The sequence below is a fragment of the Pteropus medius genome, unplaced genomic scaffold (genome assembly GCF_902729225.1).
Source record: "Pteropus medius unplaced genomic scaffold, Ma_sr-lr_union100, whole genome shotgun sequence".
In the NCBI taxonomy this organism is placed as follows: Eukaryota; Metazoa; Chordata; class Mammalia; order Chiroptera; family Pteropodidae; genus Pteropus; species Pteropus medius.
In genome coordinates this window covers 2,089,736-2,117,412 of record NW_024353517.1, presented here as the reverse complement: position 1 = coordinate 2,117,412, position 27,677 = coordinate 2,089,736, and the positions used below count along the sequence as shown (strand labels likewise).

The following is a 27,677-nucleotide window of genomic DNA, read 5'->3' as shown; positions in this document are numbered from 1 at the left end:
ACTGTTTTCTAGCTTTCTAGACTTGAGAAGTATATACTTAGCATCTCCAAACTTCGGTTTCCTCATTTGCAAAATGGGCATAATAACTATCCTGAAGTATTGTGATAATTAGTGATATATGTAAAGCAGGTAGCACGGTGTCTGGTATATATCAGGCTATACATGGTAGCTGTCGTCATTACTACAAATGTTACTGATGTCAAAATCTGTTGCTCTGATCCACTGCACTATATCTCAATCTACTCAATAGTCGAAAATGTCACTGCCAGCTTGCCAAAGCCTGGCCCTACCTAACCCTCCTTTATCACAACTTTACCACAGATCCTTTACCATATATCCTAGACGAGTCTAATTGGTCTATTTACCCTAACGAGCCTTCTGATCTTTGTCTCTACTGTCTCCTTAATCTGGCATGCCCCTTGATCTCTCCACAGCTAAAAATATTTCACTCTTTTAAAGTCCAGGTTACAATCCATGTCCCATACAAAGTCCTATCCCCCTCCATACCCTACTAACCCTGATCAGACATCCTAGACTAGGCTATTTCAGCATTCGCTTTCCAGATCATTTATTCTACAGTTGTTATCAACTGTCTACTGCAACTCTCTTCAATCTGATTATAAGTTCTTAGAAGACAGAAATGATGCTTTACATAGCTGTTTCCCTTACTGTCGAGTCCACCATTCAAACAGTATGTATTTTTGAGGTGGTTCACAGATGCTGAAACTTCAAGGGACTCAGATTACAGTAATGCCTTGCACAAAACTTGTGGGCAAATATATTATGAGAAACTACATACCTTTTGTAACAGTTGCTGGAGTAGAGCTGGGGACGACTGTAGTTGGGGCAGCTACAGGCAGAATGGTAGGTGATTTGCTGGCAGAAAATGACTGAACTACTAAAAGGCAAAAAAGGAGAGGAGGATATAAGAAATACACAAATTATTTTAATGAGGATGATACAACTCCCAGGTGATAGCCTCATTTTAAACTAATAGCACAAAAACAATCAGTACAATGGAAATGATAAGGCCCTCTTTTAATAGTGATTTTGATAATGTTGTTTACTATTAGTATTATAGGGTAACTGAGCCATTACCTTCAACTGTGGAAATAAGGGCTTGTCATTAAACTAAGAAAATAAAAATCCAATTAACCTGAGCTCTCATAAATGCTTAAAATGTTCCTCCTCTACTCAACTTTAGAAATGGGCAGCTATTAGAAGCCAATAGATCATTTGAATTTTACTTTCAGTCCTAGAGTTGGTGCTGTAGAGTTCAAGGTGCCATGGAATACTGTGACAGGTGAAGGGCAAGCCATACAAGGAAGAAGCAGTCATCAGCTGAGAAAATACGGACTTTCTCCCAAGAGAGACCTGGAGACAACCACAGTATGGTAGGCCCATGGTGAAGGACTTACCTTTATTCACAGGCATCAGGATAGTCTGCACACCTCCAGATGTATTTACACTGAGTGGTTTCAGCTGGCTGGGGATCGTCAGGACGGCCTGCTGGGGATTGGATTGACTGGAGTGAATCTTTAACAGCCCTAAAATAAGTTAGAAGATAAGGCCAAGCTGAAGATCAGATGCTTCCTTAAAGTTCCTGCTCTCTTTAGTATTCTTATTTTAACATGAGAGGAAGTTCGTAGGACATTTAGCCTTTCAATAAACCAAGCTGGAAGCATGAGGCAATGGATGTGGCAGATTTCACAATTAAACAATGGTGTGACAATAATAATTTATTTTTATCCCACAGTCACAAATACAGAAATTTTTGGAAAAGCAGAACTATAGAAAAGATAAAAAGTCACCCGAAGTTCTACTGTAGAGACAACCAGTATTAAATATTTTGAGACAGTTCTTTTCCATGTTTTCTTTCTATGACAATTTATTTGTTTTGTATATAGCTGCGATATGTACAAAATCAATATAAATTTTTTAATTGATTTGGATAATTGTAATTTTCCTACTTAAAAACCTTCTCTGGCTCCTGACCGCCTAGAGAATGTTTCCAAAATTAGTTTCAAAGCACTCAGAGTCCATTTTAATTTGCATCTCTTTTGCATCCAATTTATCTGCATCTCTTTCTCACCATCCCTTTGTATCTGATACTCCTATCTATCTATTCACCATAACTTATAGTTTCCCATCTCTGTGCGGCCCCTATTTTTCAAACAGCAAATATTCTCAACTTATTTTATAAAGGATCATCTTCTCCCACTTTCCTTTAAAGGCCATTTCCATATTCCTATTTCTATTACAAAACTATTCCAGGCATTCAGAGGATCAGTAAAAAATGACAAAGGGCTTTTATTGTGAGAGAGCACGTAAGACACAACACAAACACGGTTATAACATAACTACTTACAGCATCAGTGGCTAAAGATACTTTAAGGCACTGGAAAGCAGTTGGTTTAAAGAATCATCTTAAGCACTTTCTAGAACAATCTTAAATAAACAAGAAAATCTTTCTTTGGAATACGTAAGTTCTAAATCAGTTAAGTTATACGTACTTACTGAGGTGTGCCCCTGGAGAGTACAACAATGACTTGGTGTTTTCACATTTTTAAAATTCTTATTTTTAATAAAATATCACATCCTTATCTGTTGAAAAGTAAAAAGTGCTAAAAAGCTTCTAAAAGTAGCCATCCTTTGCTCTAACTCCCCAACCTCATCTAATTCCCCAGTAGCATCTACTTTTAACCCTTTTGATTCATTCTTTTAATATTTATCTCAGTATTTTTAAAAGAATGTGTATATTATAGGCCTTGATTCATTTTGATGTAACATTTTAACATTATATGCTGATTTACTGCTAGGGTAGATAAACATTTTAAAGCACCCTTCTTTCCTAATACTACAATATTGTTCTCTATTGATCCAAAGAATACCATAATGTTATGATTCCACTTTATCTTCTGAGCTTAAAAATTTCCTTTTTCATTTGCTTAATTCTCTTTCAACATCATATTAAGAATGCTATAAACTACCCACCTCCTTCAAGAATGCTATAAACTACCCCTTAATACAATTCTCCACATAGTCAAATCTCCTCAATAATTTACAGTTCCAGCTTTTATGATAGGCTTCCTGGAGCTCTCTGGTCTGCCCCAAGTCAGACTGTGCTTTCCAGGCCTGCAGGAAAGCTCTCTACCTGGGGACAGCTTCACTGCTGCCCTGGAAATCCCCTTTGCCTTCCTTCTGTGTTAGATCCTGCTTTCTTCCTCTTTCTTGGTCTATACTTTTACTCTGGTAAAATGTATTTTAGCAATGTCTCCAGACAGGGTGCACAGGAAATACATTTGAAGCAGATAATATTTCACACTCAGTACTGGCTGATTACAGAATTTTAAACTGAAAGTAATTTTCCCCTAGAATTTTGAAAAGCAGTATTCTAGCTTCCAGCATTGCTACTGAGAAGCCCAATGATAATGGAATTTCTGAACTTTTCTATTTCTCTCTGACAGCTTTAAGATCTTCTCTTTGTCCCTGGTGTTCTGATTTCGTGAACAAATAGTGCCTCTGTGTGAACCATCTTTCATTCATTGAGCTGGACACTGTGCCTTTTTGAACCTGGAAGTCCGTGCCCTTCAATTCTGGGATAAATTGTTTCATTTCTTGGATCATTTCCTTCCCACTATTTTCTGTTTTCTTTCTGGAACTCCTTGTAGTCTGATGTTGCTGGGGCTCCCTGATACCTCATTGAATTTTCTTTCTTAGTGTCTACTTCTTGGTCCGTTCCCTGCTTCCACTTTGTGCCTCATAGTTTAGTCTAAAGGCTGCAGCCAGTGATCCTGTTAAAAGGTAAGGCAGATTATGTTACTCCTTAGCTTAAACCCCTCCAGTGGCTTCCCTAGGGGTAAAAGTCAAAGTTGTTAAAATGACTTACAAAGGTTGTATGTGATTTGGCCCCCACTGCTCTGACTTTATCTCTTAGTACTCCTAGTAAGAGAGTTTACTCTGCTCTAGTCACAATGGCGACTGACTTGTTTGAAATAGTTTCTAATGCATATGAAAATTTTAATTAAAAAATTAATGGTCAGTAGGAAATAGTTTTGATTCTTTATGAAAATATTATACAGAAAATTTCACCGGCAGCATCTCATGCAACTAGAACTTAAAGCAGTGAGACTTCATTTATTGCATATTAAGAACCTAATCAGAAAAGGGGAGGGCATTCATTTTTCATAACAATAATTCCTTCTATTTCTACTCTAGTCCTGACACAGTGTCTCCAAACATTCAGTTAATACAGTGAGCACTCCCAATGCTAGAACTTGATCAATTTGAACTGGGAAGAAGAAGTCATGTGAAAAATATACGGGCCTCAACCTTTTGGTCTAACTACCCCAAAGCAAACGAGACATAGGGGCTTGGTTGAGAGTCACGTATAGAATGTAGTGATAATAACAACAATAAGAACAACAATAACCACAATCTTTTATACAAGGGACTAAGGGGTGTGTGTGTGTGTGTGTGTGTGTATTTATGTATGTTTGTGTGGGGGCATTCAGTGATACTCAGTTTTTATCAGTGCCAGGTGGTACATTGTTGTCAATCTATGATAAGACATTAATCCGTTACATTAATACAGAAATTAGAAGTGTTCAAAAACTTTTGTAACAGTTTGACACTGCTGCAACATTTTTATTATATTTTACAGAAGTATCTGTCTGTACTGGACTGTAGAAAAACAAAACTGATGTCTCAAGTTTGAGAAGCAATACTGTGTACTATATCAACCCATGGCATCTATGTAATTAAACACATTAATATTTCTGCGGCAAAACACAAATGTTCACGGTAAGCAGCACAAACAGCCTGTCTGGAGGTGAGATTTCACCATAAAATTAAAAAAAAACCCCAAACAAACAAACCTTTGTGTTTCACAGATTTTAGAATTGCAGAGAAGGGAATATGGACTAACAATGATGACACTGAAAATGGTAACAGCAGCAATTATTTATATAATGGCTACTACATGTCAGACGTGTGTGTGTGTGTGTGTGTGTGTGTAAACAACACATTTAATCCTCTCAATTTTATGAGGTAGGTATTATTATCAACCTCATTTTACAGCCAAGGAAACTGAAGCAAGTTATTTTAACTAAGGCAATCTGGCTCCAGGATTTGTGCTGTGTGTTCACTTTTCTGGAGCCATTTAGTGTTGGCACAAACATATCATACATCTTATGAGACCTCAAGCATATCACTCTAACACTACCCAACTTAATAACTAATGTTAAAAATCATGACTTGAAGTCACTAAGACTAATTTATATTTTATATGTTTTGCGAAAGCAAAGAGATGTGTGTTTTATAATGAGTTCCATGTAAAGTTAATTAAAAAAAAAAAAAGAAATTGGTACTTTAAAGAGAGGAAACTCTTAGCACTCCACAAAATTATCTTATGAAAGCAGCCGAAATACCTAATAGGATTCCAGATGGCTGAGGTTTTATTAATCATTTAAAAATTTTTATTCAATTTATAAAACCATCTCAGACTTAAAAATTTACACAAATTTTAAATAAGAATACTTTATCTAAAAAGCAGCTACCCGGAAAATGTTGCTGAATTAATTATTTTTAACAACATATTACACATCATATTGTTTAAGACCTTCCAAAAATATTCTAGCCCAAGAGAGAAAGAAAATAACATCATTACAGTACAACTGACCTGATACTGTGGCTTTTCCGGAGATGGGGTTTGGTGTGGACACCAGGGATGTAGCACTGATAACTGAGGGAGCTGCAGCCTTGCAGGAGCCCATGGTGGCCTGGCTCATACATGCTTGTTGCTGCCCAGAAGTTTTCATTACAGAACTTATAGTAGATGATGAACTAGAAGCTGTTCCTTCTGACTGCTCAATCGACAGGATCAGAAAGAACAATAATGAAAAAGAAAGCAGTGTCACAACAGTGACTGCCATGTAGCATATTCAAGAAGTATTATCTACTAGCTATTATTACCTACCTATTAAATGTCATGCCATTGAAAAATATTTCTTTTCTAGTTCAGTGGATCCTAGACTTTTAGATTTCATGGACCAAGAAAAATTTTAAATGAGAAGGTCTCACAGGGTTGCCACATTAAAAAAATTCACCATCTATTATATTACTTTATAAAAGGACATTTCAACACCAAAAATGTAGGAGGATATAATCTCAGAATGAAAACTGGAATAAAATGAGTTTTATTGAAAACTCACTATAATGTTTTAAAGTTTGTTATATTAATTTAGCAAACATCTGCTACGTGGTCCAGAGATAAAAGCCCTCAAATAGGAGAGGGTTACTAAACCGTGATGAATGCCACAGCAGGCACAGGTACAAGGCACCATCACAAATGAGGGGAAAGTGACTACTTCTCCCAGGGATGGGGAGGGAAGAGTACCGGGAAAAGCTTCAGGTAAAAATATGTTGTAGCATGCATCAGTACTTCATTCATTTTACAGCTGAATAATTTTCAATTTTATGGATATACATTTGTTTATCCAAATCAATAATAAAAGACAATAAATAACCCACCTAAATAATAGGCAAAGAATCTGAATAGATATTTCTCCAAAGACAACTTACAAATGGCAAAAAACCAACCAAACAAAAAAACACATAAAAAGATACTCAACATCATTAGCTATCAGGGGAATGCAAATCAAAACCACAATGAGATACTACTTCACACTCACCACGATGCCTATAATAAAAAAAAAAAGTAGACAAGAACAAATGTCAGCAAGGATACAGAAAAACTGGAACTCTCATCCATTGCTGGTAGGAATCTAAAATGGTGCAGCCACTTAGGAAAACAATTTGGCAGCTCCTCAGAATGTTAAACACAGTTACTATGTGATCCAGCAATTCCTTTTCTAGATATATACCCAAGAGAAGTGAAAACATATGATTATACAAAAACTTGTACATAAATGTTCATAGTAGCATTATTCATTATAGTCAAAAAGTTTAAACAACCCAAATGTCCATCCCACGACTGCTACAGGGTATAGAGGTTCATTTTGCTGTGATAAAATGTTCTAGAATTAGGTGGTGATGGTTGCACAACCTTGAGAATAAAAACCACTGAACTGTACACTTTAAAATGGTGAATTTTAGGGTATGTAAATTACACTTCAATTTTTAAAAAAGAGCAATATGGCTCACTGGTGTGCCTGCTGAGTATCTTCTTTATGTTCTTACTATTTTTATGTTTCATTATGATCTTCTACTGTCACGCTAATTCTCACCTGTTGTGCAGGACCATTTGCTGAGAGGGCCACAGCTGGTGAGGTGGCAGTTGTGATAACCCCTCCTGCTACTCTCAGCATTGTGGTTCCAGGCTTTGAGAGTTGTGAAGTGGCTGGCACAGACTTCAATGTACCATCAGATATTTTCATCAGAGACGCCTGTCCCCCAGGGGCCGCCTTCAGAAACAAAATGAGATGAAGTAGCAATGCTGCCCTAGTTAATAGGCACAATTTATCCCTTACATACGCCCCCAAAACTAGAGCACATCCAAGAAAGTCTTGCAATCAAAAAACTTTATGAAGTGTCTGGGCACCTCTCCAACAAGATCATGAGTTTATAATATTTTACCTACAAATTTACTTGTTCATTGTAGAACAAGTAAATGAAAACTTGTTCATTGTAGAACAAGTAAATGAAAGCATTTGCAAGTCACTATTTGGCAGTTGTCTCTTGAAAGATACCAGGCCATTTGTTATCAAAAAAATTGAGTCCAAAGTGCTCTTAAATGTATATATAATCTCTAAACATGAAAATCGAACCAAGAAGTCCAAATTTAAATGGTTATATTAACGGTGCTCTATGCTAATACAAGATTAGCCTTTAGTACTAGGGAACCATTCGACAAATTATAAGTTTTAGTAGTTTAAAACAAGGCTCGGCAAACTTTTCATGTAAATGGCATGACTAAGCATGTCAGCTTTGCAGGCCATGTGGTCTCTGCTGCAACCCCTCAACTCTACTGTTATAGCATGAAATGGGTGAGGCTGTGTGCCAATAAAATGTTTATAAAAACAGGAAGTTTTAAGTTCAGTTTGCTGCCTCCTGGTCTAAATGATTGCTTTGTTCCCAAAATTAATGCACCCCATGAGTAATACCATTTATCAGTCTCTGAGGGCATACTATGTGCCAGGAATGGCACAAAGCACTTTTATATATCTTCTGTCATTCAATCTTTTCATAAACCTTACAGGGTAGATTTTACTCTCATTTTAAAGATGAAAGATTAAGCTCAGTGACTTTACCAGGGTCACACAGCCAGTAACTGGTGGGGCCAGGATCAGAATTCAGAAGTAGTAGCTATGGCATAATTTGCACTGGAGTCTTATGCAAATTGAAACCACCATGAGATATCACTTCATACTCACAAAAATGACTAAAATTAAAAAGAATGATGATCCTCGATGTTGGTGGGATGTGGAACAATCGAAACTCTCTCATATTACTTATGAGTCAAATGATACAACTACTTTGCACAACCATTTGTCAGTTTCTTAAAAAGTTTCTTATGTACTTACCATTATGACCTAGCTATTCTACTGTACAAAATGATCTATACAGGAATGTTCATAACAGTATCACTCAGAAGTCAAAAACGAAATAAACCAAATGTCCATCAACAGAATAGAATCATGCAACAAAATACCACTCAAGAACAGAAAATAATAAACTGATACGCATATGGAAAAATGCAAAGACATTATGTTGAATAGAAACTAGACATAAAAGAGTACATACTACATAACTTTACTGATAGCAAATTCAAGAATTGACAAAAGCTAATCTATGATAATAGAAATAGAAAAATGGTGACAGAAAAGAACTGAAAGGAAAAAAAGGATAATGTTTTAGAGTGACAGAAATGTTCTTTATCTTGGGATAGTGGCTACATGCTAAAATTCACTGAGCAAGTACACTTATAATCTGTGCATTACTTTATATAAATTATAACTTAATAAAAGACAACAGTAATTGTCTCAGCTGTGGCAGGACAGGGAGAATGTCATTGCATTGGCTGCAACATAAGCATGTAAGAAAAAATCAGCTAAGGTTTTTAAACAACTGCCTAAAGAATTTTGGGGCCTTATATCTCTTTGAAAGAGCATCTGACCAAAGGGAAATTGGTACTCAAGGAAACCAAATGCTGGTCATTTGAAAAGATTTCAATAAAATCAAGAGACCGCTAGCTAAATTGATAAAGAAAAAAGAGAAGATACAAAATTATCAAAATCAAGAATGAAAAGGGGATATCATTAAAGATTCCACAGGTATTAAAAGGTTAATAATGAAAAATTATGAACATATTTATGCCGATAAATTCAAATAGATGAAATGGACAAATTCCTTTAAAGATATAAAGTACCAGACCTCCCTCAAGAAGAAATAAACTGAATAGTCCTGCATCTACTAAATATACTGAAATTATGGTTAAAAACCTCCCAGTTAGGGAAATTCCAGGCCATCATGGCTTCACTGTTGTAATCTAAACAGTTAAGGAAGAAATAATACCAATCGATTCTACATAAACTCTTCCCGAAAAATGAAGAGGGAAATTTCCAACTCATTTTATAAGGCCAGCATTACCCTGACACCAAAACCAGACAGAAACTATGAAGAAATCTACTGGCCAACATTCCTTGCAAAAATTCTAAATAAAATTTTACCAAATTAAACAATATATTAAAAAAAAGATAACATATCATAACCAAATGGAGTTTATCCCAGGAATGTGGGGTGGCTTAACATTTGAAAAATCAATATAACCATATTAATAAGCCAAGAAAGAAAAAGGATGATCATCTCAGCAGAAAAAGCATTTGACAAAAATCCAATATTCATTCCATGCTTTGAGAAATGCTGACCTACAGAGAGTCATAAAAAATGCAGTTTTTTGATAAATGGTATCATACAGAAGGTCTAAATCCTTCTGTACTTTGTTTGTTTCATTGGGTAAGATTCTGAGATCTAGCTACAGATTCTCCTACAGATAATTATGATATCCCTCACCTAGTTAAAATATTCTGTCATTATTCTTTGGCTTATACTAAAGAATGCCGTAGAAACATGCACAAAAACCTCTAGAGTAATTTACTTATTGTATGGATAGTTTGGCTGAAATCGCCTATTACATTATTCAGAATCTCCAACATGAAGTCCTTCCAGAAAAATTTTAGAATAAAATATCAAGAAAACCTTTGTTTCTTTAAAGAAAATATTACGTGGTTACATTTTTTTTTCCTCTCACAAATAATGTGAACTTTGTAACTGATCATGCTTCTCATTTTGCTTTGACAAATTTTATTAACTATATAGGACATTACTGTTTGCATATCTAACTCTCTGGCCTTATCTTCTCGTTCTACTTTTATTTGCCAGTTTCAACATTTTATTCTGATTTTTCTATACTATTTTATTAATTTTCTTATGTAACCTTAATTTCTTTGTGGAAAGAGTTAAATTGTAAATATGTAAATAAATGCCATAATCACCATGTATTTGTGTATGTGTGTGTGTGTGTGTGTCTGTGTGTGTGTATTTACCTGGGTAAACAAAGTGGTTTTTTGTCCAGAGATGACTTTTAAAGTTTGTTGTCCTTGTGCAGAAGATGTGCTGACTCCCAGTGTTCCTTGGACCACTGACCCAGTAGTCAGCTGTTTTCCAGATGTCTGGGGTGATGGCTGGCCAACTAAAAACGTACCCTAAGTCAGAAAATATAAAGATTTAATCAGTAATTTGTTATATTCAAATAACTTGCTTGGATCCTTTAAATCACAAGGCCCTGTATTACAAGCTATGATGCTTCCCTTCAATTCTGTGACTCAGTCAAAATAACTGAGAACAGTTCTGTGCTCAGTGTCACTACCAATAGTAACCACCACTTCTCAAACTTTGCACAGTAGTTACAGAGCAGGCTGTTGGAAACTCAAGTTTTGTAATCTAGTCCTCAAAGCTGGATTTACTCATTCAGACTGATAACTATCCATCCTTCTCAATAAGAATGTCTGGAACCAAAATTCCATTACTTTCTGTAGAGAAGAGCCCAGACTTTAGCAACAAAGGGAAAGAAGGCAGAACCTGTTCGTAATTCTGACTCCAACCTAACTCTAAATACCATAACCTGATTCTATCTCTTTGGTGACTCCCTTCAAAGAGAAAACTTTCAACTGCACGCACATTAATACTGTTTATTACTGCAAAGATTTAGGAGGCATTAGCAAAGAGCTGGGTTTAAAACCACATTTCCACCACTGGCTTAGCAGAGTGGCCTTGGATAAGTTATGTCTTTCTAAATCTCTATTTTCTCTTCTCTTGAAACAAAATGAGCCCTAAATAACACAGATTTATAACACAGCTAAAATGTTAGCACTGACCCCTGATCCCAGAGCTGTAATGTAAACCCACTACAATTAAAGGCAGTTAATAAATGACTAAATGATTTAAAAGATACCAGTCACCAATGACCAGACCTGAGGTGTTTGCTTGAGGATGTAAGATGTGTAAGTCAGGTGTTGGGATATCCCTCCAGGGCCAGCGGGGCTTTGGGTTCCTCCTGTTTCCTCCTCCTCCTCCACCTCCTCCTCCTCCCTCCTCCTCCACCTCCTCCACCTCCTCTCCTCCTCCTCCTTCCTTCCACCCTGGGCTGCTGCCACCTCCAGACTGTCTGTCCTCCTCCTCCTGTACCACCACCACCACCACCACTACCGGCAGCTGATCCAGACTGTAGGTCTGCAAATACAGTGAATGACAGCAACATCATAAAAAGTATCAAGAAGAGGTTCAGTGGAAAAAAAACAGGTGAGCCCAGAAATGTTTTTTACAGCACTTTCCTTCCCTTTCCTATTTTCCTCCTCCTTTCTGTGATAAGAGAGAGAACTTCCTAGAGTTGAAGACTAACATCTATTTACTTTCAACTGAATGACAGTTGACTAGTTCAGCTCTGAGAACAATGAAGAACTTATCTTTGACAACTGTTTTGACTTAGTTGTGGGAGATCAAGAGAGAGTCGGATACTGACATTTTCTAACCAGGTGTTAATTTTAATCAACACTTGAATGTGCTCAGAGAAGTGCTTCCAAACTTTTGGGCATCTGATTCAATTTCAGTGAAACTGCTAGAATTTAGTGTAATTTTACAGTACTCTCTTTTTGGTCTTACCCACCTTGGAAAAAACTAAGACTTTCCTCATATTTATAATGACTCCAGGGCCCCATTCTTTTATGCTTTTCAAATTCCACGTTAAAAGCCTTTGGACCCTTTTTACTTCCCTTTTGGTGACATAATGTATATTAACTAAAATCTAAGTAGCTCTCTGATGAATTCTGGAATACTTACATTGTCCTTTTCTTACATATCTAACATTTTGATTCACCAATGCTTAGGTATGAGGAAAAATACCAGGGTGAGAGAGTGGAAATCACCCATTAGCGTCAATAAGCAAAACGGTGATTAGCTTACACACTGCATTTTGGCAAGAGTGGCTAATTTCTAATGAACCTGATTGCTGTATCAACTGTACTTCTAATTCAGAGGGATATAATTCCTTTTACCCTTTCCTTTCAACACTACCCAGATAGTTTTCCTCTATATGTCAAAGCAAAAGTTTACATAAGTAAACTTTTAGATAAACCACCTAATTTCCTTGGGGCTTTAAGACTTGTACATTAAGGCTGAGGCTGTATTTCTTTCTATCTCCAAACCTAGCAAACTTAAAAAGCACATCTTAACAATGGCAAGCAGAGACAACTGCATCCAATCCTGTTCCCATCCCCTTCAAAATAAAAATAGGTTCCAGCCATTAGAAGCACGCAGACCTCCCCAGGTGTCACCAGTTTTCAGATACCGTTGAAGGGAAGAGCTCTTCGTTTACAGTTCAGCTTTCTCCCAACACAGCCTCAAAAGCCATAACTCTTCAGTGTAATTTGTCCCTGATCCCAACCCTGAGCAGGTAAACCCAAAATAACAATGCCCCCTCCTAAGTCTATGATTATTTAAAGCCATTTCCAGTTAAATTATGTGTATATTTTAAGTGCATTTGGGCAAATGCTACCATTATTTCACCAAGCATAGCTTCCTGAAACAGGAAAGAATGGCCCCTCAGGTGAATGAGATGAACATACCCAGAGACCCAAGAACCAAATGATTTAATGATGGACTAACTAGCATTGTTGGTGGCTCGCAGGATGGCTCCTTGAGGGATCAGCAGCAGTTTTCCTTTTCCTGAAGGGTTTTTGCTGTTTGTTGTAAGGTAGAGTTTAGTGCCAGGAGGCAAATTTGCCAAGTTGGCCAAATTAGTGGCTGGTAGCTGCAACGTTGCCATGACTAAAATGGTAAAAAATAAAAGAAAAAAAAGAAAAACGGTTAAGATAATATGGAACTGAGGGCAATGCCATCTCTAAAACTAACACACAAAGTAATAAAGTACTTACTAGAAAACACTAGCAAACAGTAAACTCTAAAGTTTATTTACTAGAAACATAATGCTTTAAAGGCTGACATTCTTAAATCTCTTTTTAATTAAAAAATAATTTGTATACTACAAGAGCCTGTTATAAACTGCAAGTAATTTATATTTGTATTTAAATAGGGCAACCATATGTCCTGATTTGCCCAGAACAATTCCAGTTTACAGCTATGTTCCACTGTAATTATTAATAGCGACTTTTTACTCTCAAATTTACAGTGGTTTAGACAATTAACAAAATAATCTATCTATAGATGAAACCCCCACCCCTCACACTTTGTTTAAAGCCCCTTTGGTCAATTTCTAGTAAAGGATGAATCTACTGATTTGAAACAAGACTTCCAGCCTCCATCCCTTACTGAGAACCACAAACGCTACAGTCAACAACTGGCACATGTGCTATGAATCTACAGTTCACCTTTTCAAGTCTCACCTGTCAGAGAGCCTTCACTTACCCCTGAGAATTTACTTCTTGGTGCACATGGCTATACTAACTACCTTTAAACATGAGTCTTAAAGGAGACTTAAATATCAGCTTTTCTGCAATGTCTTTGAATTCAAATCTCCATGAAATGAAGCCTGTAGAACCACAGGAAAAGGACTCCCAGAGCCTCCCCAAGTGGTTCTCATTACTACTCCACTGTGCCAAACTTTACGAAGTAAGAACCCTAGAAGCTGCCCCAAAATATCAGGGGCTGTTATTAAAACTGAGCGCCATCCCCCTCTATTATTACCAGAACTAATCCTATCTTACACCACTGTGCATCTATGCCACTGCTAGAAGCAGAAACTTCCCTAGTCAGCCACCTCACCTGAAGTCCCATCTCTATACTGTTCATAGTTCCTGATCTCAACTAATCTCATCCCTTCCTCCTACCCAAACTTTTTCGCCATGCCCCCAAGAACTCCTGCTATGATCAATACACCCTTTAAAACCTCAACTTTCTTGAACGTTATATCTTTTGTGGTAATTAAACCTGACAGTCCTCTGAAGATATGACTTTCCCAGCAGCTCTTTTAGCTAAGGATTATTATTATTAGTTTTTAAAAAATCTTACCTCAATATCTGAGAACCAAGAGTAGAAGAGATCTTTTGCTCCCTAGTTTGGCTTTGAGACCATTATCACCCCTCACTTCGAAAATAAAAGCAAGCAAACAAACATACAACTCAGCTCCTCTGAGGTTCATGCTTGGCTACATCATATTATTTCTCTCTTTTTTACTGTTACTGATCTCCCAGTCACTTCTCATTTGTTACAGACTGACTCCTGACTCAGTCTTACTCTCTGTGCTAAAGACTGCCATTCTCAGGGACAACATTACACATGATTTATTTCTCTGGTTCTCTGCTGCTCGATCTTCTAAACTCGAAAGATCATTTCTTCCAATGCATCTTGATCACTCACTTTTAATGCCACGAATGATCTCTGTCATTACCAGCAATATGACATCTCTGAAATCTTTATTTTGGATTTCTACTACCTTCTATCTTTCCAACTCACTTCAACGATTCTTTAGCCTCATCAAGACTTTGAAAAATTAGTAAATATTTAACATCTTAGGTATATTTTTTTCAAAACAACACAGCAAAGCCGAAAACAACACAGCAAAGCCTAAAACACATTGAAACTGTTTAAACTTTTGTCTGGTAGAGAATGCATTAGTCAAATATCTTCAAATGTTGCTGGCAAATGACCATAGTGTTTTAAGTCTGAAATACAACCCAAAGTGGAGATAAGGACAAAAGAGAATTATTCTTCCGATCTGAAAGCAGTAGCAAGAAATACCCTCTATTTTTATTATTATTGCTAAAACATACAGACACACACATACAGACACACACATCTTAAAGCAAACTACTTATAAACCTCTATGTACAATTTACATGAAAAAGAGTAACGTGTTTTTATAAACTCTTTATGGTATCAACCTACTAGGTTTTCCTAAACAGAACCAAATACCAAATAAAATCACTAGCAAAGAACATTTTGGTAAGGGCTGCTGATGAAAGGGCCCCTAATGAGTATTAGTTACCTGAACCCTGGGATCCACTCTTCTGAGGGCCAGCAGCAGTGACCTGGGCCTTGGTTAAGGCCTGCACTGGCTGAGCGACAATAGTTCCTCCACCTCCACTCACAATTGCTTTGGCGACTCCTTGGGTCACAACTTGCTTTGGACCAACTGCTTTGGTGACAGAGGAACTGGCCTTGGCTACAAGGATTTGGCCACCACTGATTGCCACAGCCTGTTTCACTGTTGAAGGTAAAGTAGACCCAACTGGAACCCCAACGACCTGTTCAAAACAGAGGAAAGTCCAGCAGTGATTCTTCTCGTAGTGCTTTCGAGAGCTCTTAGAACAGAATAGTCACTGTGTTCTAGCAAGGAACAAAGCAAAGTCCTAGATATAATACATATCTAGGAGTCTAATTAAATTATCTAGGAATGAGACCTATAATATATGTGAAACACAGCAGTACTCCTTACATTTTGGATATTATTACAATAAAAGGTTTACTCTTAACCCCGGCTACTGTTATTTTAATTATAAAAATGTTCTTATACAAAATACAGAAATGTAAAAATAAAATTCTACTCATTCAGAAATAAATCTCTTAATATTTTTAATGTATTTACTTTCAATTCTTTTTAATGTTCATTTTAAAACAGATTAGAATCACACATATAGTTTTATAATTTAAAAATTTTACATCATACCATAAGCATTTTCCAGTGTTATTTTTGAAAAACATTTTTAGATGACCAAATAAAAATATATTAGACTAGATATACCATAATCTACGTAAGCATTTCATGATTGTGTGGATATTTAGTAATTTTAAACCTCACAGTAGAAAAACTGTGCAATAAACATCTAATGTATGAACTATAATCTCCACGATATACTTTTAAATATCACCTGTTTTGTAACCCATTCTTTTATCTCCAACTGAAATGATTATGTCTTCATTTCAAGAGGTCCTAACAATTCATGTCATTTATTATATTGTACACGTCTTCCAACTGATTATTAAGTGACACGTCTTCCAACTGATTATTAAGAAAAATTCTCTTTTCCTATATATTTCTAATCTTTCCTTTCCTTGAAGGTAGATATTTGGCTAAAAAAGATAAAGCATTAGCAAGAAGATTTAATTGAATTAGAATACCCAGTACCCAAATTATAAGTTAGATCTCTGGTTCTGAAAATACTGTAAGGAGAACTCGTTCAAGTAATAAAATACTATGAAGCTTTTAAAACAAAATAATAGTAGGATGTTAAATTAGAAGAAACAATTTAAATAATGGCCAAGTGGGGTAGTGCTTATCACTTCCCAGTTCTTTATTTCATAAAAAACTTCTCAGCAGAAACTATATGAAAAGATTTTATAAAAATGGCAGTCTACGGCCATCCTACCCTGAACAAGCCCAATCCCATCTGATCTGAGAAGTTAAGCAGGGTTGGGCCTGGTTAGTACTTGGATGGGAGACCACCTAGGAAGCCCAGGTGCTGTAGGCATAAAAAATAAAAATAAAAATAAATAAGGAATCGTAAGCTGACAAAGTCCTTGCAATTTGTAAGGTCAACCAAGAGTTGCCTTGCCTAAAAAAAAAAAAAAAAAAATAAGGCAAAAGATTTGTCTTCAGAAGGCACAAAAGATAAAGTAGGAAATACTTTTTACCCATCAGATTGGAGGAGAAAAATTTTAAAGTCTGATAACACCAAGAATTGGCTAGAGGATATGCGGAAACGGGAACTTTTGTTCACTGCTTGTAAAAAAGTAAATTGGTACAGCCATTCAGAGAGGTATTGGCATAACACTGAAAATTCACATGCCCCATGTTGCAGCAATTCTACTTTTAGGAATACAGTGGACCCTTGAACAACGTGGGGGTTTGGGGTGGTGATCCCCTGCACAGTCAAAAATCCAAGTATAACTTTTGAATCCCCAAAAACTTTATACCAGTTGTCCCTCAGTATCCATGAGAGATTGGTTCCAGGAACCTCTGTGGATACCAAAATCCATGGCTGCTCAAGTCCTCAATATATAATGGTGTAGATCAATGCATATAGTCAGCACCCTCTGCCCCCTGCCCGCATCCATGGACTCCCAAACACAGATAGAAAATAGTACAGATATTTATTGAAAATAATTTGTGTATAAGTAAACTTGTGCAGTTCAAACCCATGTTGTTGAAGGGGCAACTGTATCTTTTATTTAAATCTCCAAGCACATAAACATTACATGCTATTTATGGCTATGTATTCCCATGATAAAAGTATGAATTGGAAAGGTATGCATTCAAATTCATGACAGTGTTGCTTTTGGGAAGAACAAAGTAGACTTCAACTTTGTTTACTTGGAGGAAAAATAATCTCAACGTGAATATGTTAATTCAGGATGGAGGATATGTGGGTATTGATTGTATTATTCTCTGTATTTCTAAATTAAAGAATGACATGATTACGTAGAAGGTAGAACAAAAAGATAAACTATATACAACTGATGAATGGGATTTTTAAGTCAAATAATTATTAAATCATACTTGGTTTCTTTTAAAAAAAAAATACGAGTAGAGTAAAATACAGTTGCCATGTGCTTGGATAACATGGATGATGTAAAAAAAAAAATGGTCCCCTAATCAATTGTTATAAAATACAGTGTAACGGAGGACAGAGTATAGATTTTTAGAAGCTGTCAGACCTGGTTTCCCAGTTTTGTTCCACCAGTTAGTAGCTGGATGAGTTATTTAATCTCTTTGAGCTTTAGCTTTAGATACCACATCTATAAAATATGGATAATAATATTTCTCATAAGATTATGAGGCATAAGTGGAAATAAATTTATAAAATGTGAAGCCAACAGGAAGTACATAGTAAATGAGAGCTGCTGTTAACCACGGCACTTATTATTAACTGAAGAATGGTAATATGAGTTATATGGAGACCCAAAGGATAGAGAGAATCAAAGGGTAAACATCTGTCACTGTCTTCAGCATTTGGCCAGGGCAGAGGACCCTGATCTTAAACCCTAGATTATTAGTCAAATAGAAATTAAAGTATATAACATTTGGTATCTGCTTTAAAATATTCTAGGAAGAGAAATAAGATTAGCAGAATGCTGATAACTGTTGAAACTGGGTAATGAGTACATAAGATTCATTATAATTGGCTCTCCACTTTTATATAAGTTTAAGAAAGGAGGGAAAGAAGGAAGGAAGAAACGAAAGAATCAAAGAACCAATTTTTAAAAAAGCAAGTTGACCTAGAAATTCTCTCACCCACTCTGACTTGGTTAAAACAATCCCTTAGGATTATCCAAATCACTCTATTCTGACTGGATGCCTCATTCTGCAGGCAATATAGAGTGCTGCTGTAGAAGGTCACTACCCCTAGAGATGTGGAGGTATAAAAACTCTTCTTACTAATCAAGAACTTTTCTGTGAATTTATGAAAAAAGTTTATTAATGTAGAAAAACGTTTTTTGGGGTATAGCAGAAGCGGAACCCCAATATCCATTCTTTGCTTCTCTCTCATAGTAACAGAACCCCCAATTTTCACCTAGAGACATGGCCACGTAGAATATTGACTATACTTCACAACTCTCTCACATGTAAGTCTGTCTATCTGATTTCTGCCTAAAGGGATGTGAACAGAGTGATGAGTGTAACTTTTGGGTTATACTTCCCCCGCTCACTCCCTTCTCCTTCTCTCTTCTCTGCTGGCCAGAAATGTGAACATGGGGACATGAGATAAAGTAGCTATCTTAGCCCACAAGCTAAAAACCAAATTTTGAGAATGGCAGAGTAACAAGATAGGGGTCTAGATTCCTGATGATTGTGAAACAAACAGACCAGAGCTGCCTACTGGTCTTTTAGGTGTGAGAGAAATAAACTTATTTAAGCCTTTCATTTCTGTTTATCATGGTTGCAGTAGTTGAACTTTTTTCCTAAGACAAAACTCTTCACATTTCCTAAACATATCAAATTTAATAATCCATTGCATAAGCTAAATTACACAATGTTTTCATGTTCCTGTACTAAAAAAGAAAGCAAAGATCTTAAAGGAAAATACACACACACATACTGGACCTATTTTAACCACTTTCCTCAAATTCCATGCATCTGACTTGCTTTTCCTTCCTTGTGCCAACCTCTATGCTCACACTCAATTGCTTCAAAATTTCCATGATATGACACAATCTCTCTGAGCCAAATAAAAAGTGGTATACCAAGTTGGCCACAGGAGGGCAGTTTTTATTAGCCAAGCTTATCCAACAGGAGAATACCACTTGCAAGATTAACATCTCCTCCTTTGTTCTAAAACACTGAGGAGAATGAGGAAGCCTGGAATTCTACTGGGGGAAACCCTACACACCAGGAAGGCTCTTAAGTAGGGCACTATCACCCCAAATTAAATTTTCTTTTTTAAACAATACAACCTGAACTCACCTATCAACTCTTTTCCCCTCCCATTCCACAATACTTCTCTCTATATTTCTAATTTCCTTCTAGTTTTATAAAGCGGACACACTTTGTTCTGTGTGGTTATAAATATATCACTTTGATTCATGCTTTGACTCAATGTTTCTATTTCTGCCCTTCCTGTGCTCTTTATGGGCCTTTGCAAGTCAGAATTTATTTTAATGACCTGAAGGTGAGGATTCTATATATGTGATTTTTCCCTCCAGACACTGAAAAACAAAGCTAATTAATTCTGTATTGAATGATTATAACTATTATCATGGTACTCACATATGTATACACCACTGAGCTCATGCTCGATCACATAACAGTAGCTATCATTTATTGAGTACCTGCTCTGTGCTAGGTCTTTTATATACAACGCTCTCTAATTCTCCGACAACTCTGAAAGACAAAGGATATTATTCCAGAGATATACCTGCCCAGGTCTCACAAGAAATGCGTGACTGGGATCTGAGATTTCTAGCAAGTTCTATAGTCCAAAGCTCATACTCTTTTTACTGTCCACACTGCTTGCTTCCCACATGAACCCATCAATTCCTGTCTCTTTTCATGTTAAAAGTGGTCCCTCTCTCCACTTTTATGAAAAAGATAAGCTGTGTTTCTACTGTGCCAAAATAGTATGGAAGGTAAAACTGTGCCATTTCTTTCACTCTCCTGGCTCCCAGCGTAGTTTCTAGGAATGCGCTTCAGCATAACTAGAGACAGCCTGCGCTTGCAGACAGCTCCTTATCTCGAGTGTAAAGTATGCACAAAACTTCCCGGATAAACAGTGATGTCTTTTCTCACCCTCTACTGCTTTCCTGCGGGTCTTTTACACTCTTTTGTGGCTTTTCTTTTCAGGTGCCTTTAAACTTTACTCAGGGCATTCTAGCACACACCTATGCACTTTCTCTTAGTCCTACACTGCAATTAGGTAAGTGGCAATGTGTCAGGAAGGCTAACAGTTCTTCAGCACTAATGAGTGGATTTGCAAAATGCAAAGTGGCAAAAAGCAGAAACGAACTTATCTAGAGCTTCTGAGCATAAATAGCAATATTATATTAAGTCAATTACCTAAATAAGTGATACCATGTATCTCTAGGCAAAGCAAAATAGATTTTGAATAAGGTATATAGGATGTGTCTGAGTAGGAAGTACAGATGACAATAATTCATTCACTACAGGACATTGAGAAAATGCTTGCCCCTGAGGCTTAAACATAGGGAGCATTAGGAAGCAGCTGGGGGTACCTGTCTTCGCGATTCTGGCTATGGAAGCCACAATGTCAAATTTGATGTTATAACTCTGGCTCCTATATTTGACTAATCAGATGAGTCAGAGGAGCTTGTTAAAAATCCAGATTCCTAGGGCCCCCAAGAAGATTCTGATTCAATAAGTATGAAGATAGGGGCCTATTGTATCTACATATTATTAATCATCAGCTAATTCTTATGGCCAGATAAGTTTGGGAACGTGGTTAATGGACTCTTACGGATTTTTAGAACCACTTATAACACTATGAATTTTAATCCTGATCCATATGTAGCTGTCTAGACTAATCGAAATATCCAAAACCTTTTTCTATTTTAAAGTATGCCTCTCAATTCATTCTCCCTAGACAGGCTGGCTTTCAAGATGAAAAACAAATACTTCACATAATATTCCTAATAGCTTTAGAATATATCTCCCCCAAAGTTAAGATATTTTAACTCTAGATGTTCTAAAAGCATCTTTAGGTTACAGACAATGGTTCACAAATTTTAATTAGCTTTGAAATGGGGAGTTTTGAAGTCAGCAGACCTGGATTCAAATCCTGTCACTTATTAGAGGTATGTTCTCAAGAAAGCTGCTTAACTTCTGAGTCAGTTTCCTCATTTGTATAATGTGGGTGAAAATATCCACACCGCAAAGTTGTTGGTATAAATCATGTATAAGTATGAGCATGACATACACAGGCACTCATAAAGCATAACCGATACAGGAAAACACGGATCTACGTACAATTCTACAGTTCTCCCAACACATTAATTCCCCATACCTCCAAATTATAAAGAAAATAAATTCTCTAAAGAGCCAAGAATCATTAAACAGATCACAAAGCCTGGATATCAGAGATATAAGCTATAGCACTCTCCTATTAGAAATAAACAAGTAAAACAGTGGACCTTGGTCCTGTCAGTTACCAATTTAGACTTGAATCATGTGGAAAGTTGTGTTCATGAAGTCAATCACCTTCACTGCCAGAGACATAACACTTTGCATCCCTTTGCCTCTTCAACTGTTCCTGGACCCTCTGTAACACATGCCCCTGCTCTTGTCAATGATTACTGTAAGAGTAGATGGGTTTAACATTGACTTGCTTTTCCAACAGGGCTTTTCTCTACAGCATTTTCTGGGATCAGCAACCCTGTCACCCTAGATCCTTTCAGCACTTGCCAATTATTTAGACATCAATGGTCGTTACTTGTTGACCTCCCCATCCCTACCCAACACAAACCTTGGAGGGCTGAATCTTTGGTGACTGGGCAGTCCCTTCTCCAGCAGTTATGACCTGTTTTTGAGGGGATACAGCTATCATGTGACCCCCTTTCACAGTCACATACTGAGGGAGTGGTGACTGGCTGGCAGCTCCTGTTGTGGGCACGTGAGAGGCTTCACCAGGTTCCTGTTTGATGATTACCTTGCAACAAACATGATAACGATACTGAATAAACATCCCATGAAAAAGTTACTAATATCTGAATCTATTGTTTGTAGGAATTAATAAATTAATGAAGCTTTGTTTATAAAGAATGACTTCACCAGAAGGGTAAAAATTCTGCTTATATATAGCCCATAATAGCTATTAAAGGGATCAAAAGGAGGATCTGGACTTGATCCTGTGTATCTGCAAACTCCACCTAGTCATTTGTTTTAGATATTGGTAAAATGGCAGCAGAGAGAAACACACACCATTTGTGCTCTCTGAAGTTCTTGCTGGACTCTAAGGGGTGCACTGTGGACACTAAACAATAAATGGAAGCCATGTCTCAGAAGTAGGATCTGGTCTTAGAATTGAAATAGCCTCAAAAGTTATGTATTGTAGGATACTGTCAATCAACTCCAACATGCCACACACAAACACACACACACACACACACACACACACACACACACACACACACACACACAAAATTATGTAATAAGACTATATCGACTCGTGGGATAATCCCCTAATAAACACTCACTTTTGTGAAAGCTCCAAGTCCTCCCGTTATAGGTTTAGGGCTCTGAACCTTAGGGTGACTCCCAATTGGGCAAAGAGGTGGCATAGACGCAAACAAAGAGTCCTCCTGCTGTGTAAGTGAAAATACGTATTGTACAATTAGAATAAAACAAGTGCTTTCAGATACTCTAGTTGCTTATATTTAATAAAAACCTGTGACATTTTCTAGCAACACAGACAACCCAAAACCAAACCAAAACATTATAAGGTCTTCCAAGCCTCTACACTTGCATTTTAATTTTGTTTTAGAAATCAAATGTAAAGAAGCCTGTAACATAGCAAGAACCTACTCCTCTGTGACCCACTGTATGCTGGAAAGACTCCTATCAAACTATTTCTAATATCTAGTTGACCCGTTGGTTTCCGTGTCTAGTCTCTCCTGCCAGAGGGTAAGGTACTAAAGGATGGCACTACATTTTATATCTTTTTTATCCCTAGAGCCTAGGCACTAAATAAATAAATGAATAAAACAGGTAGTTACAGTGTTTCAGGATATACACCCTTCTAATAGCACTCACAACTTGATTTGTTATCTATACTCAGAATAGATACCCACGATACAAGGGGAAGATTTTCAATCAGCATTTAAAAAACAAAGCAACAACAACAAAAAACTTGAACAATTAGCAAAAGCAAAGACAACGAAGGTCGTCAACATTCGAAACACTGCCACTTGTCTCAAATTCTCAAATACAAAATATAAATCTCAGAGGTAATTTGCCATAAATAAAGGTCTGGGGGGCAAGAAACGAAGTTCAGAACCCTGCTTAACTATGTAATGAAAAGATCACCAACAAATATTAAAAAACAGAATGGCAAAAAATTAAGACCTTTAAGGGAATTATTACAATTCAGGCATTCACATAAGAGTGCTCACAGATTACGATGAATTTAGAGAAAAGCCTTGTCTTGGACCAAGAAACTAACTATTCAATATCGTCATCATTAAGTGCTTAAATATAAGAAATGTTGTGTTAGCACTAATCATGTAAGAGATGATCATTTAATTCTCAGGAATTCTCAAACAGGAGTTTACACCTAAAAACTTGAGCCTCAAGGCAACCATGATAGTGACAAACTGAATAACTAACCAAACAACAAGGACTGTCTCTGCCATAGAGTGAGAAGACTATCTCTTTGATCTGAACAACTCATATTATATCTGGAGTTCTAAATTTCAAAGTACTTATTAGCGTGAAGAATAAAAAAAAATTGTGAAAGAGGAATTATTTTCAAGTAACCAAACGGCAGACATGTAGAAGAGGAAATAAGGAAATATATTATTCCTTGTTGGTGCAAATATAAGAAAAAGGAATATGTCCACTGAATATTTTTATAGGGAAAAATTTATAACAAAGCTATTTTAAAAATAGGCTGTCTTATCATAGTAAGTTTTCAAATAGTGGGTAACCAATTGACAAAAGAGCTGAGAAATATTTTCTACACTAGGGTAAAGTAGAGGAATCTGGAGTAGATGATCTTCAAGATACGTATTAGCTTGAAGGTTCTACTTTATGAAATTTGCATTATCAACTGACAAAATTCTTGTTGAACCTGAACACACTGTCTTTAAAACTAGCAAAGTGCAATAATGCAATAAGAGTGTTACCTTGACAGTAGATGTTACAAAACTACTTCCATGAATTTTAGGGATAGGGGAACTTGCTCCTTGGGAAGCCTGAGAGGCAGTAGAGAGCTTGTTTGTAGGACTTCCTATTAGGCAAGGCGGATTTAAAGGCAAAGCACAAACAAAATAAAATTTACAAAATGAAATTTTAAAGCATTTTCTACCACCCTCTCCTTTTCCCCACTATTTATTTTTTATTTTTAAGGGTTGAAAACTTACAACCCTGAAATTATTTAGAAAAAACACTTAAGGATTCATCCTGCAAAGCTGACCACTTCACTAATCTGAAAAGGGACAAGAAGCTAGTAAGGCCGTATAGAATAAGTAAGTAGACATTACATACTCTGCTACTTACATAAAAAGAGATACTATAACATAATGGTATTAGTTATTTAACAATGTGCCGAAATGTATACATTCAAGTGAATGCTAGCTTCTTCAAAGTAGATTCACTAGGTTATAAAAATGCTGCCAGCATTAAACATTTTATACCCCATGTGTACAATTGCCTGTAGGATCTGATAAAAATAAGTCACATTATGTAGAGTCAAAAATGAGTCAAGACCAAAAATGGTATTTGATCACCTATTCCATTTACCAAACCTGTCTGCAAAGACTTTTGGCTGATTCTTAAAACTTAACATCTTCAAAGGATACCTCTATATGGCATCCCTAAGTATATTCAAAAGGCTATTATGTAATCTCAGAAAGCAGCATTTTTAAAAGGCATTCCATAATTATAATCACTGGTAATGGACATAACTTTTCCAAAAAAATACACAGAGACCCAACACACATTCATGTGTGTTAAAATCAAATACGTGAAAAAGAATTAGTCTCATTACCTTATAAAAACATCTCTCTTATTTACTCTTTCCACTATTTCTTTTAATTAGAAGTGAAAGCTACAGGAAAGTTTACACTTAGGAGCATGTGTTTAAATAGTTTAATTGAAGGGAATAAATGAAATAATGTTAGTTAAAGTAATTAAAAAAAAAAACAAAACCTGAAAAGCAGTCTGTAGTTACTGAGATTATGATGATAAACACAGTGAATCCAAAGCCTTCTTATTTTTCCTAGTAGAGTTTTCTTTTTATAGTGGTAGGGTTCACTTTTCCTTGCACATGCAAAACTTATCTTATTCACATAAAAGTAAAGATGACTTTTTTATTTGGGGAGAAATATATACAGTTCACAGAGCTATCCTTGTACCGCAGCTTAATTTGGAAAAGTTAATAAACACATTGCTTGCAGGCCCAAAAAGAATGTCTTCCAAAAGAAATAAAATCAACTTTTTTTGTTTTTAGAAAATTATAGTTCACTTTTAATCTTTAGGAACTAAAAAGAAAATTTAAATAAATTTCTAAAAATATAACTTTTACAAAGAGTAAACTGTCCTTCAGAGAAACAGCACTGGCCTTACTCTTATATATTCCCTCCTCTTGTTTACAGATGGAGATTTCATTCTCTCGTTATATGGCTATTAAGTCAGTCTATGATTTCATCTTTAAAAAAGATCAAACATTTTGGATTGCATAAATATTGATCAAACACATACCTGTAGTAGGAGTTGTGGCTCCAATAACCTGCCCTGGCTTGTCCATGATAACGTAAGGATTGCTAATAACAGAGCTGGCAGTGCCTTGCTTCACATGGACTGGAGTGGATGTTGGGGTTCGAGGCAATGGTGATGGACTTGGAGTCGATATAGGGGAACCTTTGTTAATTAAAAAGAGGAAAAAACCAGATCTTCAACCCATTTAATAGGATGCTGAAGATAATAGAAGAAGGGCAGGGCTTCCAAAACAAAGGTGACAAGTTAGTAAAAGAGAATGAGACTGTATGTTTCACATACTGCAGCTGCAGCAGCAGTGTAGCTGAGGCCAGGGATTAGCATGTTTCACTCTCTACAGCCCTATCCATGGACCAGCAGCTTCAGCATCGGCATCATCGGGAGCTTGTTAGAAACAAATTCTGAGGTCTTACCCCAAACCCACTGAATATAAATCTGTATTTTAACAAGGTCCCCTGTAGGCACATTAAAGTGCTTTATGTAACAGTGTGGAACTGTTGAATCCCTACATAATAAATCTCTTAACAACTTAGGCAGGTTGTTATGGCACTAGTTATATGCGAAGACATTAAAATTAGGGAGGAAATTAATAAGTGAACAGCTGGATTTAGAAACCGGGAGTCTTGATTTGCAATTAATTTCCAACAAGAAAATATAAAATTCACTCACCCAAAACAAGTCTGTCAATACTATGTCACAGCCAATCCAGAGATTCGTGTTTCCACAGAATACTCTCAAAAGTTATCGATGTACCTTTAAACACCCTCAACTGTCTTTTACTGATCAAATTTGTCATCCATGAATTTCTCTAAACTTCAAACCAATTTATACTTGCAGTCTCTTATATCTCTGAAGCAACAAGTTCCAAAATGCTTCTAACTGGTAGGTAAAACTATACATTTTTTATTTTTCACCAATTTTAAAGACCAGGATCATATTTCTGCTTAGTATTCTATTTTTAGCACCAAAGTCTCCTTTTTGTTCTCTTTCATTTAAGTATTATATAGAAGGCTGCCACTGCCTAAATATTTTAACTGACTCTCTTCCATATCTTTTCTGAGGTGGTACAGTCAAAACCATGAGGTATAGTCCTACTGAAAGTTTGCCTAACATAAATGTGAAACTGTCATGAGGCAATGGACACTTCAACCTCAGTGAAAATGAAGCCTCAAAACTACCTACTGATAATAAAAATGAATAATTTTCTCATGTGGTTAGTGGGTATAAAAGATATTTCAACTCCAAACCAAAAGGCCTCTAA

General features: G+C 36.4%; 1 protein-coding gene and 1 pseudogene across 1 annotated transcript in view; one reads left to right on the top strand and one right to left on the bottom strand.

Moving 5' to 3' along the window:
- YEATS2 (YEATS domain containing 2) overlaps positions 1–27,677 on the bottom strand; it is an 84,274-nt gene that overhangs the window by 12,998 nt on the left and 43,599 nt on the right. Inside the window, 14 exon segments of the mRNA XM_039850551.1 lie at positions 800–898; positions 1,419–1,547; positions 5,681–5,864; positions 7,248–7,424; positions 10,566–10,724; positions 11,493–11,577; positions 11,579–11,613; positions 11,684–11,751; positions 13,183–13,344; positions 15,521–15,779; positions 22,449–22,631; positions 23,179–23,286; positions 24,826–24,929; positions 26,402–26,560. Of these exon segments, the coding sequence (XP_039706485.1) occupies positions 800–898; positions 1,419–1,547; positions 5,681–5,864; positions 7,248–7,424; positions 10,566–10,724; positions 11,493–11,577; positions 11,579–11,613; positions 11,684–11,751; positions 13,183–13,344; positions 15,521–15,779; positions 22,449–22,631; positions 23,179–23,286; positions 24,826–24,929; positions 26,402–26,560 (1,911 nt within the window).
- LOC120593109 (uncharacterized) lies at positions 16,885–17,003 on the top strand (annotated as a pseudogene).